This window comes from Zonotrichia leucophrys, chromosome 1A (genome assembly GCF_028769735.1).
Source record: "Zonotrichia leucophrys gambelii isolate GWCS_2022_RI chromosome 1A, RI_Zleu_2.0, whole genome shotgun sequence".
Classification (NCBI taxonomy): Eukaryota; Metazoa; Chordata; class Aves; order Passeriformes; family Passerellidae; genus Zonotrichia; species Zonotrichia leucophrys.
The window spans coordinates 72,422,733-72,439,006 of NC_088170.1; the positions used below are offsets into that span (position 1 = coordinate 72,422,733).

At 60.8% G+C, this 16,274-nt stretch overlaps 2 protein-coding genes across 2 annotated transcripts; one reads left to right on the forward strand and one right to left on the reverse strand.

The window, feature by feature from the left end:
• Nucleotides 1-1,785: 1,785 nt before the first annotated feature.
• Nucleotides 1,786-3,399, reverse strand: LOC135442854 (uncharacterized). The gene is made up of 4 exons (XM_064703130.1): nt 3,060-3,399; nt 2,872-2,973; nt 2,521-2,646; nt 1,786-2,451 (listed from the first exon to the last, which is right to left on the reverse strand). Exons 1-4 carry the CDS (start codon nt 3,393-3,395, stop codon nt 2,302-2,304), a joined length of 714 nt encoding a protein of 237 aa, XP_064559200.1. The 5' UTR covers nt 3,396-3,399; the 3' UTR covers nt 1,786-2,301.
• CHKB (choline kinase beta) lies at nt 3,394-15,347 on the forward strand. The gene is made up of 11 exons (XM_064703128.1): nt 3,394-3,684; nt 4,672-4,780; nt 7,743-7,856; nt 7,925-8,058; nt 9,139-9,243; nt 10,457-10,515; nt 10,599-10,683; nt 12,289-12,397; nt 13,025-13,131; nt 13,731-13,812; nt 14,822-15,347. The coding sequence occupies exons 1-11, from the start codon at nt 3,533-3,535 to the stop codon at nt 14,876-14,878; spliced, it is 1,113 nt and encodes a 370-aa protein (XP_064559198.1). The 5' UTR covers nt 3,394-3,532; the 3' UTR covers nt 14,879-15,347.
• The last annotated feature ends 927 nt before the right edge of the window (nt 15,348-16,274 follow it).

The window sequence follows — 16,274 nt, forward strand, 5'->3', positions numbered from 1 at the left end:
AGAACTCCAAGGTCAGCGAGTCCAAGCTGGGCCCGATCCCCACCAGAGCCCCGAGTGCCACCTCCAGGAATCCCTTGGACACCTCCAGGGATGGGGCTCCAAAGCTCCCTGGGCAGCCCCTGCCAAGGCCTGACCCCTTTCCATGGAGAAATTCCCAATCTCCAACCCAACCCTGCCCTGGCCCAGGCTGAGGCCGCTCCCTCTGTTCCCGGGGCTCATTCCCTGGAGCAGATCCCGATCCCCGCTGGCTCCTGGCAGGAGCTGGGCAGGCCCAGAAGGACATTCCCGATCCCGGCCCCGATCCCAGCGGAGCTGCCCTGGCCCCCAGCCCGGGGCACATCCCACTTTTCCCGGGCTCTGCCTGCACGGATCCCTGGGGGGCTCGGGGGCCCTTCCCGAGGCACTGCCGGCATTCCATGGGCCAGGATCCCACCATTCCCCAATCCTGGCGGGGTCTGCCTGGGAGAGACCTCCCAGCCCATCCCAAGGATCCCCCGGGATCCAGGAGATCCCACAAGCACAGCCCAGGAAGTTTTCCAAGCGTTTCCATTCCCAGGATCCATGAATTGCACCCCAGGTTGATCCCAAATCTTTGGCTCCCAGAATGGATCCCAGGGATCCGCCTGGATCCACCACAGCTCTGAAAAATGGGAGAAATTCCCACTGGGAGAATCCAGCCTGAGGAAAATCCACCCATTCAATCCTTCCTGCCCTCCTTATCCCAAGTTTTCCCCTTTCCCTTTCACTTCCAGCTGAGTCCTTCCCATGGAGCCACAGGGTCTCCTCATCCCCAAATCCCAGCCCTTCTCCACATCCAACCCCCGCCACTTCCCACCCCAACATGGAACATCAGCTCCTGGAGCAGCAGCTGGAGCGGCTGGAGCTGAGATTCCACCCAAAAAAAAAAGGAATTTCCCTTTGGGAAAAGCCAAAGCTGGGAAATCCCAGATCTGGGAGCACCTGGCACAGCCCAGCCGCAAGCCCAGCCCAGGCCCGATGGAAATCTGGGAAGCAAAGGGAAATCCCTCGGGAATGAGGGAGCCCCAGGGCAGCCCAGGGCTTCCAGAAGCTTCCCTGAGAATCCCGGGATGAGCCAGAGCCCGTCCTGAAGGAGCCCTGGAGCCGCCTCTGCTCCAGGCTGAGCCCAAATCCCAAATCCAGCTGGAGTTTTCCAGCCCAAATCCCAAATCCCTCCAGAGTTTTCCAATCCAAATCCCAAACCCCTCTGGAGTTTTCCAGCCTAAATCTCAAATCCCTCCAGAGTTTTCCAGCCCTAATCCCAAACCTCTCTGGAGTTTTCCAGTCCCCTCCCAAAGCCCTCTGGAATTTTCCAGCCCTTCCCAGCCCTGTTCCCTTCCCTGGCCCCATTCCAGCCCCTCCAGGGCTCTCCCGGATTCCGGACGGGGCCTCACCGGAGCCACCTTTGGAAAATTTGGGAAAACTCTTCCCGGAAAATGTTTGGGATCGCAATCCCCACACGGGTTTCCAGCCCCATGGATGTGACACTTGGGGACACAGGAGGGTGGCCTTGCCCTGCTGGATCGATCCCAGGGGATTTTCCAGCCTCAGTTCCCACCCCGGGCAGGCCGGGGTGGCAGCAGCAGCAGCTGGCACAGATGTCACCACCCCCCGTCACCCATCTGTCACCCCCAGTTCCCCCCCGGCACTTCCCGAGGCTCCGGACATAATCCGGGATCAGGGCTGGGCATCGCTGCCACCCCTGAGCCGGGAATGTCACATGGAGGGGACAGAGTGGCCCCAGGAACGGGCACAGCTGGACACGGACACGGGGCGGGCACAGAGTTTATTGGTGACCATGGGGAGGGGGACACGGTGGCCATGGGGAGGGGGACATGGTGACCATGGGGACACGGTGGCCATGGGCAGGGGGACACGGTGACCATGGGGCAGTGTGGGATTTCCACGGGGAGTTTGGGGCTGGGGGTGTCTGTGGGGTGGGCACAGGATGTCCGTGGGGTGGGACAGGGCAGGAGGTGTCTGTGGGGTGGGACAGGGCAGGGGTTTCTGGGGGGCATTATGGGGCTGGGGGTGTCTGTGGGCAGGGCACAGGGTGTTTATGGGGTGGGGCACAGGGTGTCTATGGGGTGGGCACAGGGTGTCCATAGGGGGTACAGGGTGTTTTTGGGGTGGGACAAGGCACAGTGTGTTTATAGGGTGGCCACAGGGTGTTTATGGGATGGGACAAGGCACAGCGTGTCACAGCGTGTTTACAGGGTGGGCACAGCCACCAGGTGCCCCTGCCCTCAGCCCCGCTGTCCCTGGCCGGCCCCGGGGGGTGGCTCAGGGGGTGTCCCCATTGTCCCCCTGTGCCAGCAGCAGATCCAGGTAGGCTCCAGAGATGAGGTCCTGCTCCCCGATCCCGAACTCCTGCAGCAGCTCCAGTGCCACGCGCTGCCTGTCCTCCTCGCTCTGCTCCGGCCGCAGCACCACCTGCGGCCACCCCACGGTCACCAGGGTCACTTGGGGTCACCTGGGGTGCCACCCTCCCTGTCCCCTCACCTCCAGCTCCAGGAAGTCCCCGAGCCCCTGCACCCGGTCCAGGTGCAGCCGGGTCTGGCCCAGCAGGAACAGGAGCCGCTCCTTCCTCACCGTGCCCAGCACGCCCAGGGACTGCGACAGCACTGCCTGGGGACACCAGGGGGGACAGGGGTGACACAGGGACCCCACAGAGCCCAGCATGCCCAGGGACTGCGACAGCACCGCCTGGGGACAGGGGGGAAACAGGGGTGGCACAGCGGCTGACAAGGTGGCCCAGTGGGTGACAGAGATGGCACAGGGGTTTACAGGGATGGCACAGGGGTGACAAGGTGGCACACAGAGAGACCCCAGGGCGCCCCCAGCCCCGCTCACCTGCAGCCCCTCGGGGTCGGCCGTGGGGGTGATGCTGAACTTGGACAGTTTGGGGCCGGCGCTGTCGGGGCGCTCGTAGAAAATCAGCTCCCCCCGGCCATCCTGGGGACAGGCACCGGTGGGGACAGGTGAGGGACAGGGCCAGGTGAGCACGGGGACAGGGCCAAGCCCCTCCTGCCACCCCTCACCTGTGTCCGGCGCAGCTTGAGCCGCCCCCGCGGCACCCGGAAGAACGTGTCGGTCTGGAGCAGCACCTGCCCGGCCCCGGGGCACACCTGGGGCTGCTCCTGCCCCTCACCCGTGCCCGGCCCAGCCCCGGGGCACACCTGGGGCGGCTTCTGCTCCTCACCCGTGCCCGGCCCAGCCCCGGGGCACACCTGGGGCGCTCCCTGCCCTGCCCCGGGGCACACCGGGCACACCGAGCCCAGCCCCTGCAGCCTCAGGGCCGCCCTCAGCGCTTCCTCCCGCGCCCTCAGCCGCGCCTTCACCTCCACGTTCCGCCGCATCCCGCCGAGCGCGCCCATTGACTGTCGCGCACGCACCACCTCCCCGAGGCGTCTTTCTATTGGTCGATTACACCGTCAATCAGTGAACCGCGCTGTTATTGGTTAGAGGCTGCCCGGGCGCTGCCCCGGCAGAGCGGGCCGGGGCAGGGGCGACCATGGCGGCCGCGGCGGGGGGCCAGGGCTGCTGCAGCGAGGACGGCGATGTCCCCGCCGCCACCCGGCTGCAGGCCTACGCCTGGTGCCGCGAGTTCCTGTCCGGCTCCTGGAAGCTCATCGGCCCGGACGAGTTCGGCATCTGGCCCATCGGGTAGGAAGCGGAACGGGCGAGAGGCGTTCCCCCCCCCGCCCTCTCCGCGGTGGTCTCGTCCTGGGGTTTAGGGAAGCGTCCCTCCCAGCGGCCCCGGTTATCCCGGAGCGGTGTCCCTGTCCCTTCACAGCGTCCCCTCACAGTGGCCCCTCACAATGGCCCTCACAGCGGCCCCGGTTGTCCCTGGAGCGGTGTCCCTGTCCCCTCACAGCGTCCCCTCACAGTGGCCCCGTTTGCCCCGGAGCGTTGTCCCTGTCCCCGGTGTCCCCTAGTTGCCCTCGTGACCAGTAGCCCAGTGCCCCTCGGATTGGTGTCCCCAATTACCCTCCGGACCAGTGTGCCGGTCCCTTCCCCGACCCTTGTCCCAGTCCCTCTCCCAGTGGCCCCGGTTGTCCCTGGAGCGGTGTCCCTGTCCCCTCCCAGTGTCCCCACACCTGTGTCCCTGTCCCCTCCCAGTGTCCCCAGACCAGTGTCCCAGTCTCTTCCCCGACCCTCTCCCAGTGTTTCCAACTGCCCCACCCTGAAGCAATGTCCCTGTTCCCCGGTGTCCCCAGGTGCCCTCAGGGCCGTGTCCCAGTGTCGCCTCCCAGACCATCATCCCTGTCCCCCAGTGTCCCCCGGTTGTCCCCATGGACTGGTGTCCCGGTCCCTCTCCCAGCTGCCCTCAGTTTCCCCCCGGACTCGCACACAAGTGCCTCTCCCAGTGTCCCCAAGCACGTCCCCAGTGTCCCCATGCATTGTCCCCAATGTCCCTGTCCCTCTCCCAGTGTCCCCATCTCCTGCCAGGTGCCCAGCACATCCCAAGCAGGGGTATCGCTGTCCCCCCATGTCCCCCGCAGTTCCCGGTGCCACCTTGGTGTCCCGGTCGCCCCTGACCCCCCAAATCCCACAGCGGGGGCTTGGGAACTCCTGTACAAGTGCGTGCTGGCCAGGGTGGGTCAGTGTCCCCCCGGTGTCCCCAATGTCCCCAATGTCCGTGTCCCACAGAGGGGGGCTCAGTAACCTGCTGTACAAGTGTGCGCTGCCCGAGCACGTGCAGAGCGTGGGGGACGAGCCCCGGCAGGTGCTGCTGCGCGTCTATGGGGCCATCCTGCAGGTGAGGGGACAGTGACACCCCATGGGGACCCCGAACCCCACGGGGACCCCAAGGGAGCCCCCCGGGATCGGGGATCCGGCTGGGATATGGGGGGTGCTGGGGTTGGGGGTTCCAGGGCCATCCTGCAGGTGAGGGGACAGTAACACCCCATGGGGACCCCCGGGACCCCAAACCCCATGAGGACCCCAGGGGAGCCCCCCAGGACCCCCTGGGATTAGGATTTTGGGGTGCCTTCCCACTGGGGTAGGGGGTGTTGGGGCCATCCTGTAGGTCAGGGAACAGTGACACCCCAAATCCCAAGGGAACCCCCCAAACCCCGTGGGAACCCCAAGGGATCCCCTGGGATTAGGGTTTTTGGGTGCCCTCCCTCTGGGGTGGGGGGTGCTGGGGTTTGGGGTTCCGAGGCTCCTTGGGGTGCTGGGTTTGAGGTCCCATTTTTGGGGTACCATTGTTTGGGGTGCCAGTATTGGGGGTGCTGGGTTGGGGGCCCGTTTTTGGGGTGCTGGTGTTGGGAGTCCCATTTTTAGGGTCTTGGTTTTGGGGTAACGGTATGGGGATCCTGGTTTTGGGGGTGCTATTTTGGGGTCCCATTTTGGAGTCCCAGTTTGGGGATCCCGTTTTTGGGTCCCATTTAGGGGATGCCATTTTGGTGTCCTGTTTTTGTGGTCCCATTTTTGGGTCCTGTTTTTGGATTTCCTATTTGAGGTCCTGTTTTTGGGGATCCCATTTTGGTGTCCCGTGTTTTTTGTGTCCTGTTTTGGGGATCCCTATTTGTTGTCCATGCTTTTGGTGTCCCAATTTGGGGCCTGTTTTTGGGGATCCCTGTTGATGTCGTGTGTTTTTTGTGTCCCAATTTGGGATCCATTTTTGGGGCTCCCATTTTGGTGTCCCAAATTGGGGTCCTGTTTTTGGGATCTCTTTTGGTGTCCCAATCTGGGATCCCGTTTTGGGTCCACTTTTGGGATCTCTGTTGGTGTCCCAATTTGGGGTCCCGTTTTTGGGGATCCTCTTTGGTGTCCTGTGTTTTTGGTGTCCCAATCTGGGATCCCATTTTTGGGGCTCCATTTTGGTGTCCCAAATTGGGGTCCCGTTTTTGGGATCCCTGTTTGGTGTCCTGTGTTTTTTGTGTTCCAATTTGGGGTCCCATTTTGCACATCCCATTTTGGGGATCCCATTTTGGTGTCCCAAATTGGGGTCCCATTTTTGGGATCTCTGTTTGGTGTCCTGTGTTTTTTGGTGTCCAATGTGGGGATCCCATTTTGGGACTCCCATTTTGGTGTCCCAATTTGGGGTCCCGTTTTTGCGGATCCCATTTTGGGGGACCCATGTTTTTTTGTGTCCATTTGGGGCTCTCATTTGGTGTCCTGTTTTTTGTGTCCATTTGGGATCCCCCCAATTTCGGGTTCCTGTTTGGTGTCCTGTGTTTTTGGTGTCACGTTTTTGGGGATCCCTGTTTGGTGTCCTGTGTTTTTGGTGTCCACGTTTTTGGGGATCCTTGTTTGGTGTCCCGTTTTTTTGTGTCCCAATCTGGGATCCCATTTTTGGAGCTCCATTTTGGTGTCCCAAATTGGGTCCTGTTTTTAGGGATCCCTGTTTGGTGTCCTGTGTTTTTGGGGTCCCGTTTTTGGGGATCCTTGTTTGGTGTCCTGTGTTTTTTGTGTCCCAATTTGGGTCCCATTTGCACATCCATTTTGGGGATCCCATTTTGGTGTCCCAATTTGGGACCCATTTTTAGGGATCCCATTTTGGTGTCCCAATTTGGGGTCCCGTTTTTGCGGATCCCATTTTTGGGGGACCCATGTTTTTTTGTGTCCCATTTTTGGGGCTCCCATTTTGGTGTCCCGTGTTTTTGGTGTCCCAATCTGGGATCCTGTTTTTGGGGCTCCCATTTTGGTGTCCCGTGTTTTTGGTGTCCCAATCTGGGATCCTGTTTTTGGGGCTCTCATTTTGGTGTCCTGTGTTTTTTGTGTCCCAATTTGGGATCCCCACCCAAATTTTCGGGGTTCCCTGTTTGGTGTCCTGTGTTTTTGGTGTCCCGTTTTTGGGGATCCTTGTTTGGTGTCCCGTGTTTTTTGTGTCCCAATTTGGGGTCCCATTTTTGCACATCCCATTTTGGGGATCCCATTTTGGTGTCCCGTGTTTTTTGTGTCCCAATCTGGGATCCCATTTTTGGGGCTCCCATTTTGGTGTCCCAAATTGGGGTCCCGTTTTTGGGGATCCCTTTTTGGTGTCCTGTGTTTTTGGTGTCCCAATTTGGGATCCCATTTTTGGGGATCCCATTTTGGTGTCCCAATTTGGGGTCCCGTTTTTGGGGATCCCATTTTGGGGTTCCCATGTTTTTTGTGTCCTGATTCAGGATCCTGTTTTTAGGGATTCCTGTTTGGTGTCCCAATTTGGGGTCCTGTTTTTGGGGATCCCTGTTTGGTGTCCTGTGTTTTTGTGTCCTGTTTTTGGGGATCCCTGTTTGGTGTCCTGTGTTTTTGGTGTCCCAATTTGGGATCCCATTTTTGGGGCTCCCATTTTGGTGTCCCAATTTGGGGTCCCGTTTTTGCGGATCCCATTTTGGAGGTCCCATGTTTTTTTGTGTCCCATTTTTGGGGCTCCCATTTTGGTGTCCCATGTTTTTTGTGTCCTGATTTGGGGTCCTGTTTTTAGGGATCCCTGTTTGGTGTCCTGTGTTTTTGGGGTCCCGTTTTTTGGGGTTCCTGTTTGGTGTCCCAATTTGGGGTCCTATTTTTGGGGATCCCTGTTTGGTGTCCCAATTTGGGGTCCCGTTTTTGGGGATCCCTGTTTGGTGTCCCGTGTTTTTTGTGTCCCAATTTGGGGTCCCGTTTTTGCGGATCCCATTTTGGGGGTCCCATGTTTTTTTGTGTCCCATTTTTGGGGCTCCCATTTCGGTGTCCCGTGTTTTTGGTGTCCCAATCCGTGTCCCCGTTTTGGGGCGCCCCTGTCCCCCATGCAGGGCGTGGACTCGCTGGTGCTGGAGAGCGTCATGTTCGCCATCCTGGCCGAGCGCGCGCTGGGCCCGCGCCTCTTCGGGGTGTTCCCGCAGGGCCGCCTGGAGCAGTACCTGCCGGTAGGATCGGGGTCCCCCGCGCCCCCCCGGGCCCCCCCGGGCCCCCCCAACGCCCCGTGCCCCCCCAGAGCCGGCGGCTGCGCACCGAGGAGCTGCGGGACCCGCGCGTCTCGGCCGAGATCGCCGTCACCATGGCGCGCTTCCACGGCATGGCCATGCCCTTCAACAAGGAGCCCAAGTGGCTCTTTGGGACCATGGAGGGGTGAGGGGGCCTGATCCCGCTGGGAATGGGGAGGGGGGACTGAAATCCTACTGGGAATGGGGAGCGGGGACCCAAAATCCTACTGGGAATGGGGAGGGGGGACCAAAATCCCACTTGGGAACAGGGAATGGGGTGAGGGAACCTGATCTCACTGGGAACAGGGAATGGAGTGAGGGGACCCAATCCCACTGGGAATGGGGAGGGGGGACACAAAATCCTACTGGGAACGGGGAGGGGGGACCAAAATCCTACTGGGAACAGGGAATGGGATGAGGGAACCCAAAATCCTACTGGGAACGGGGAGGGGGGACCAAAATCCCACTGGGAATGGGGAGGGGGTACTGAAATCCTACTGGGAATGGGGAGGGGGGACACAAAATCCCTCTGGGAATGGGAATGGGGAACCAAAATCCCACGGGAATGGGAATGGGATGAGGGGACCCATCCCACTGGGAATGGGGAGGGGGGACCAAAATCCCACTGGGAACAGGGAATGGGGTGAGGGGGCCTGATCCCACTGGGAATGGGGAGGGGGGACTGAAATCCTACTGGGAATGGGGAGGGGGGACCAAAATCCCACTGGGAACAGGGAATGGGGTGAGGGGACACAAATCCTGCTGGGAACAGGGAATGGAGTGAGGGGACCCGATCCCACTGGGAATGGGGTGAGGGGACCCAAAATCCTACTGGGAACAGGTGTGGGGACCCAAAATCCCACTGGGAGTAGGGAGTGGGGACCCCAAATCCCATTGGGATCAGGGAGTGGGGACCCCAAATCCCACTGGGATCAGGGGGTGGGGACCCCAAATCCCACTGGGATCAGGGAGTGGGGACCCAAATCCCACTGGGATCAGGGAGTGGGGACCCCAAATCCCATTGGGATCAGGGGGTGGAGACCCCAAATCCCAACAGGTCCAGACCCCGGGGGTTTCCTGGCTGCTTCCAGCAGGTCCTGTGGGACACAGAGGGGACACTGGGTGGCCTTGGGGTGGCCGGGGCTGGGCAGGGAGCTCTGGGGGTTCTGTCCTCGGTGTCCCCGTGCTGTCCCCACACTGTCCCCACACTGTCCCGTGTCCCCAGGTACCTGCAGCAGATCTCAGAGCTGACGTTCTCAGAGCCGGCACAGCTGCAGCAGCTGGAGCAGCTCCGGGGCTACAACCTGGAGCAGGAGATGAGGAGCCTCAGGTCACTGCCACCCCCTGGGTGTCCCTCTGCTGTCCCCTGGCCCTGCCCAGCCCGACGGCGTCCCCAGGGCAGGGATCCTGCAGGGCCGGGGTGTCCGTGGTTCTGTCCTCCCCTCTGTCCCTGGTGTCCCCTCTATGTCAGGTCCCCCACTGTGTCCCTCATGTCCCCTTTGTTCTCCTGTCCCTGATGTCCCCCGTGTCCCACATATCCCTGTGTGTCCCCATGTCCCTAGAGTCCCTGTGTCCCCCCTGTGTCCCCTATGTCCTCAGGGTGTCTCCCCTGTGTTCCTTGTATCTGTGTCACCTCTATCTCCTGGTGTCACCCATGCCTTTGTTCCTCTGTGTCCCACATGTCCCCTGTGTCCCATATCCCCAGTGTCCCTGTGTCCCCCAAATCCTTGGGGTGTCCCTGGTGTCCCCTGTGTATATCCCCATTTCCTTGGGCCTTCTCCATGTCCCTGTGTCCCTGTACCCCTGCCATCCCCGTGTCCCCATTTCCCTGGATCTCTGTGTCCCCAATGTCCTTGTATGCCAAGTGTCCCCCTTGTCCCCAAGTGCCTGTGCTCCCATGTCCCCATACCCCTGGTGTCCCCCCATGTCCCCATATCCCAGGATCCCTCCATGTCCTTGGGCTGTCCCTCATGTCCCCATGTCCCCATACCCCTGGTGTCCTCCCATGTCCCCATGTCCCAATGTCCCCTTACTCTGCTGTCCCCCTATGTCCCCATATCCCAGGATCCCTCCATGTCCTTGGCTGTCCCCATGTCCCCAACCCCTGGTGTCTCCCCATGTCCCCATATCCCAGGATCCCTCCATGCCCTTGGGCTGTCCCTCATGTCCCCATGTCCCCATACCCCTGGTGTCTCCCCATGTCCCCATATCCCAGGATCCCTCCATGTCCTTGGGCTGTCCGCATGTCCCATGTCCCATACCCCTGGTGTCCCCACCATGTCCCCATATCCCAGGATCCCTCCATGTCCTTGGGCTGTCCCTCATGTCCCCAACCCCTGCTGTCCCCCCATGTCCCCATACTCCTGGTGTCCTCCATGTCCCCCATCCCTGGGCTGTCCCCAAGCTGTTCCCCTGTCCCCAGGCTGTCCCCCTGACCCTGGGTTGTCCCCAAGCTGTCCCCCTGTCCCTTGGCTGTCCCCTTGTCCCCATCGTGGTCCCCCAGCCTGTCCCTGTGTCCCCTCTGAGCCCCTCTCGCCCCTCAGGGACCTGCTGGAGGCCACCCCATCCCCGGTGGTTTTCTGCCACAACGACGTGCAGGAGGGTGAGTGCCACGGGTGGCCCTGTCCCCCAGACCCCCCAAAACCCCACAAATCCCCCATAAATGCCCCAAACCCGACCCCACAGGGAACATCCTGCTCCTGGCGGGGCGCGAGGCCTCCTCGGAACGGCTCATGCTCATCGACTTCGAGTACAGCAGCTACAACTACCGGTGGGCTTGGGGGTCCCCAGGGGGGTTTGGGGGTCCCCAGGGGGGTTTGGGGGGTTCCTGGGGGTCCCTCATGTTCCATGATCCCACTGGGACTTCCCCACTCCTGCTCAGATTCCACGGTCCCGGTGGGATTTAGGGGCTCCCCCTCACAAGTCCCTGATCCTGGGGGATTTTAGGGGTCCTTGGGGGTCCCTCACACTCCATGATCCCACTGGGATTTGGGGGCTTCCTGCTCATATTCCTGGTGGCTTTTAGGGGCTCCCCCTCCTGAGTCCCTGCTCTTTTTTTAGGGAGATTTTAGGGGGTCCCTGGGGGCTTTTGGAGGATGGCAATTTGGGAGTCCCTAAAGGATTTGGGTTCCCTGCACTCCATGACCCCACTGGGATTTGGGAGCTTCCCGCTCATATTCCACGGTCCCGGTGGGATTTGGGGTCTCCCCATCACCACTCAGTGACCCCCGTTGGGATTTGGGGTTTCACCTCTCTGCTCCATGATCCTGGTGGGATTTGGGGCTTTAATCCCCTCTGCAGGCTCCCAGGGGGGTTTGGGGTTCCCAGTGGGGTCAGTGCTGATCCCATGATGGGTTTGGGGCTCACAGTGGGGTCAGTGCTGATCCCATGATGGGTTTGGGCTCACAGTGGGGTCAGTGCTGATCTCCCAATGATTTTGGGGCTCACAGTGGGGTCAGTGCTGATCCCCAGTGATTTTGGGGTTCCCAGTGGGGTCAGTGCTGATCCCTGGTGGGTTTGGGGCTCACAGTGGGGTCAGTGCTGATCCCTGGGTGGGTTTGGGGCTCACAGTGGGGTCAGTGCTGTGTGACCCCCCCAGTGATTTTGGGGCTCACAGTGGGGTCAGTGCTGATCCCATGATGGGGTTGGGGCTCACAGTGGGGTCAGTGCTGATCCCTGTGATTTTGGGGCTTACAGTGGGGTCGGTGTTGATCCATGGTGGGTTTTGGGCTCCCAGTGGGGTGAGTGCTGTGTGACCCCCCAGTGATTTTGGGTTCCCAGTGGGGTCAGTGCTGATCCCTGATGGGTTTGGGGCTCACAGTGGGGTCGGTGCTGATCCCATGATGGGTTTGGGGCTCACAGTGGGGTCAGTGCTGATCTCCCAGTGATTTTGGGGCTCACAGTGGGGTCAGTGCTGATCCCTGGTGGGTTTGGGCTCACAGTGGGGTCAGTGCTGATCCCTCAGTGATTTTGGGGCTCCCAGTGGGGTCAGTGCTGATCCCTGGTGGGTTTGGGGCTCACAGTGGGGTCAGTGCTGATCCCTCAGTGATTTTGGGGCTCCCAGTGGGGTCAGTGCTGATCCCTCAGTGATTTTGGGGCTCCCAGTGGGGTCAGTGCTGATCCCATGATGGGTTTGGGCTCACAGTGGGGTCAGTGCTGATCCCCAGTGATTTTGGGGCTCCAGTGGGGTCAGTGCTGATCCCCAGTGGGTTTGGGGCTCCAGTGGGGTCAGTGCTGATCCCATGATGGGTTTGGGCTCACAGTGGGGTCAGTGCTGATCCCCAGTGATTTTGGGGCTCCCAGTGGGGTCGGTGCTGATCCCCAGTGATTTTGGGGCTCCCAGTGGGGTCGGTGCTGTGTGACCCCCCCGTTGCAGGGGCTTTGACCTGGGCAATCACTTCTGCGAGTGGGTTTACAGCTACAGCCACGAGAGCTGGCCCTGCTTCCAGGCACACCCCGAGCACTTCCCCAGCCGCCAGCAGCAGGTCTGGGGGCCCCTTGGGGGGGGGGCTTTGGGGTCCCGGGGTGTCTCTTGGGTCTGGAGGGTCCCCTGGAGGTCCTGGGGAGGGTCCTGGGGGTGTCCCTTGGGGCCAAGAGGGTCTCTTGGGACTGGGCAGGGGTCCCTTGGAGAGGTCCCTTGGGGACAGGGAGGGGTCCCTTGGGGTCAAGGAGGTTCTTTGGGGTCGAGGGGTTCCCTGGGGTGTCCCCTTGGGACTGGGGGATCGATCCCTTTGGGTGTCTCGGGGATGTCCCATGGGGATCCCTTGCAGTCAGGGGGTGTCCCTGGGTGTCCCTTTGGGGTCCCAGCCCCGTGTCCCCCTCCCCAGCTCCATTTCATCCACCATTACCTGCTGAGTGCTTGGGGATCGCAGGGCTGGGCAGGGGTCCCTTTGGGGGTCCCTTTGGGGTCCCAGCCCCGTGTCCCCCTCCCCAGCTCCATTTCATCCGCCATTACCTGTCCGAGGTCTCGGGGGTCCCTTTGGGGGTCCCTTTGGGGTCCCAGCCCCGTGTCCCCCTCCCCAGCTCCATTTCATCCGCCATTACCTGTCCGAGTGCTCGGGGGTCCCTTTGGGGGTCCCTTTGGGGTCCCAGCCCCGTGTCCCCCTCCCCAGCTCCATTTCATCCGCCATTACCTGTCGGCGCTGTCGGGCGGCCGCGGGCGGGCCCCGCCGGAGGAGCAGGAGCGCCTGGAGGAGGAGATGCTGCGGGAGATCGAGCGGTACCGGGGGGATCCGGGGGTCCTCAGTGGGATTTGGGGGGATTGGTGCCTCTCTTTGGGGTCTCTGTGCCGCTTTTGGGGGTGTCTGTGGGATTTTGGGGGGGGTCTTTGTACCTCTGTTTGGGGTTTCCATGCCACTTTTAGGGTCCTCTAAAGGATGTGGCAAGATTCGGGGTTTCTGTGCCCTCATTTGGGGTCTCTGTGCCGCTCATTTGGGGGATCCTCTGTGCCACTTTTGGGGTCCTTTATGCAAAGATTTGGGGTTTCTATGCCCTCATTTGGGGTCTCTGTGCCACTTTTGGGGGGTCCTCTGTGCCTCAGTTGGGGTCCTGTGTGGTTTTTTTTGGGGTCTTTGTACCTCCATTGGGGGTCTCTGTGCCACTCTGGGATGTCTGTGTCACTTTTGGGGTCCACAGTGGAATTTTTGGGGGGCTTTGTACCTCTATTTGGGGCCCTCTGTGCCAAGATTTGGGGTCTCTGTGCCCCTATTCGGGGTCTCTGTGCCATTTTTAGGCTCCCCTGCCCCACGCCCCCCTCCCGTTGGGTGTTTTTGGGGTGCCCTGGGAGGGTTTTGGGGTCTCACCCCCGTTTCCCCCCAGCTTCACCCTGGCCTCCCATTTCTTCTGGGGGCTCTGGTCCGTGGTGCAGGCCAAGATCTCCACGATCCACTTCGGGTACCTGGTGAGCTTTGGGGGGCACTGTGCCCCTCTGGGGTGTGGGGGGCTCCACAACCCCCCTGAACTCACCTTTCATCCCCTTTTCCCTCATTTCCCCTCCCTTTCCCCATTTCTCCCCGTTTTTTCCCCTTTCCTTCCTCTTTTCCCGATTTGCTCCCCATTTTCTCCCATTTTGTCCCCTTTTTTCTCACTTTTTCTCCCATTTTCCCCCCTTTTATCCCTCCTTTTTTCCCCCCATTTTCCCCCTTTCCTTTTTCCATATTTGCCCCCATTTTCTCCCAATTTTTCCCATTTTTCTCCCCTTTTCCCCCTTTTATCCCCCCTTTTCCCTCTTTACCTGCCCTTTCCTCCCTCTTTCCCCCTTCTCCCTTTTTCCTCCTTATTTTCCTCTTTTCTCCCCCTTCTTCCCCCATTTTTCCCCCCTTTCCCATTTCTTTCCCTTTTTCCCGATTTGCCCCCCATTTTCCCCTCATTTTCCCCATTTTTCACCCATTTCCCCCTTTTATCCTCCCTTTTTTTCCCTTTTCTCTCCTTCCCTGCCCTCACCTTCCTCTTTCCCCCTTCTCCCTTTTTCCCCCCATTTTTTCACCTTTCCCCTTTCTTTCCTTTTTCCATATTTGCCCCCATTTTCTCCCCTTTTTTCCCAATTTTTCTCCCATTTTCCCCCATTCTTCCTCCCTTTTCCCTCCTGCCCTGCCCTTTCCTCCCTCTCTCCCCCTTCTCCCTTTTTCCCTCTTTTCTCCCCTTCTTCCCTCGCTTTTCCCCCTTTATCCCATTTCCCCCCCTTTTTAACCCCTTTTCCCTCTTTTTTGCCCATTTCCCCTTTTCCCTCCTTCCCTGCCCTTTTCTCCCTCTTCCCCCTTCTCCCTTTTTCCTCCTCCTTTTGCTCCTCCTTCTTCCCCCATTTCCCCCCCTTTTTAACCCCTTTTTAACCCGTTTTTTAACCCCTTTTTAACCCCTTTTTTAACCCCTTTTTAACCCCTTTTTCGCCCCATTTTTCCCTTTTTCCCCAGGATTACGCCCAGAGCCGTTTCCAGGCCTATTTCCAGCACAAGGCTCGCTGCTCCTGAGGGGGATCCCCCAAACCCGGCCCCCCCCCCCCGGGCTCTGGGGGGGCGTTGGGACGGTTGGGGGGGTTTGTAACGGTTTGGGGGGGCCCCGACAGTTTGGGGGGCGCCGCCACAACGGTTCGGGGGGCTGAGACCCCCCCCGGCACCCCGGGACTCGGCAGCAGAGGTGGGTGGGACCCCTCCCCCAATAAGGGTGGGATTTGGGGTGGGGGCTGCGGGCACCCCCAGATCCGCACTCCTGGCCAGTAACGGGGGGTTTGGGGTGGGTTTGGGGGGGTTCGGGGTGTGGCACAGGGGGTGGGGGACCCCCGTTTGTACCTCAGTGCCCCCCCCTGCGCCCCCCGCCCGCAGTTCTGGGGCCGGGGGGCTCCCGGGGTCGCCCCGGTTTCGACAGCAGAATGTAAAACTCAGACCAATAAAGCCGCGCTGGGGCCGGCGCTCGAGTCCGCCTTCCCAAATCCCACCCAAATCCCACCCTAAATCCCACCCCTAAATCCCGCCCCTAAATCCACCCTAAATCCCCCCCTTCATTCCTCCATCCCAAATCCCACCCTAAATCCCACCCTAAATCCCACCCCTAAATCCCGCCCCTTCAGATTCCTCCATCCCAAATCCCGCCCTAAATCCCACCCCTAAATCCCGCCCCTTCAGATTCCTCCATCCCAAATCCCGCCCTAAATCCCACCCCGTCAAATCCCCCCATCCCGAATCTCGCCCCAAATCCCGCCCCTTCAAATGCCCCGTTCTCAAATCCCGCCCCAAATATCATCCCCTCAAATTCCCCCTTCCCAAATCCCGCCCTAAATCCAACCATCCTCGAATTCCCCCTCCCCAAATTCTCCCTTCCCAAATGCTGCCTTCCCCAAATCCCACCCCCTAATTCCCGGCTGTTCCTTCTGCCCCCTCCCCAAATCCGCCCCCCGGGACCCCCCAATGGCCGTCGGGCAGAGGGGGGGGCGGCCCGGGGAGGGCACAAGGGACACGCGGGGGGTGACATTGGGGGGCTCTTTGGGGTGGGGGTCGCGAGTGCTGCAGACCCCTCCCCGTGTCCCCTCAGGGCGGGGGCAGGGAACGGGCAGGGGACAGGGAGGTGACACTCGGGGTGACGGGCCGGTAACAACTGGGACAGGGGCCAGAGGTCGGGCAGGTGACAAACAGGTGGCAGGCAGGTGACAGGCGGGGCACAGGGACACCGGGGCACGGACACCCGCAGCCCGTGGCAGAGCCACTGTCCCTGTCCCCAGGATGCGAGTCCCTGTCCCGGGTTCGTGTCCCTGTCGCCGATATGTGTCCCTGTCCCAGGATGCGAGTCCCTGTCCCGGGTCCCTGTCCTGGTCCGCGTGTCCCTGTCCCGTGGATGTGTCCGGGATGTGTCCCTGTCGCTGATGTGTGTCCC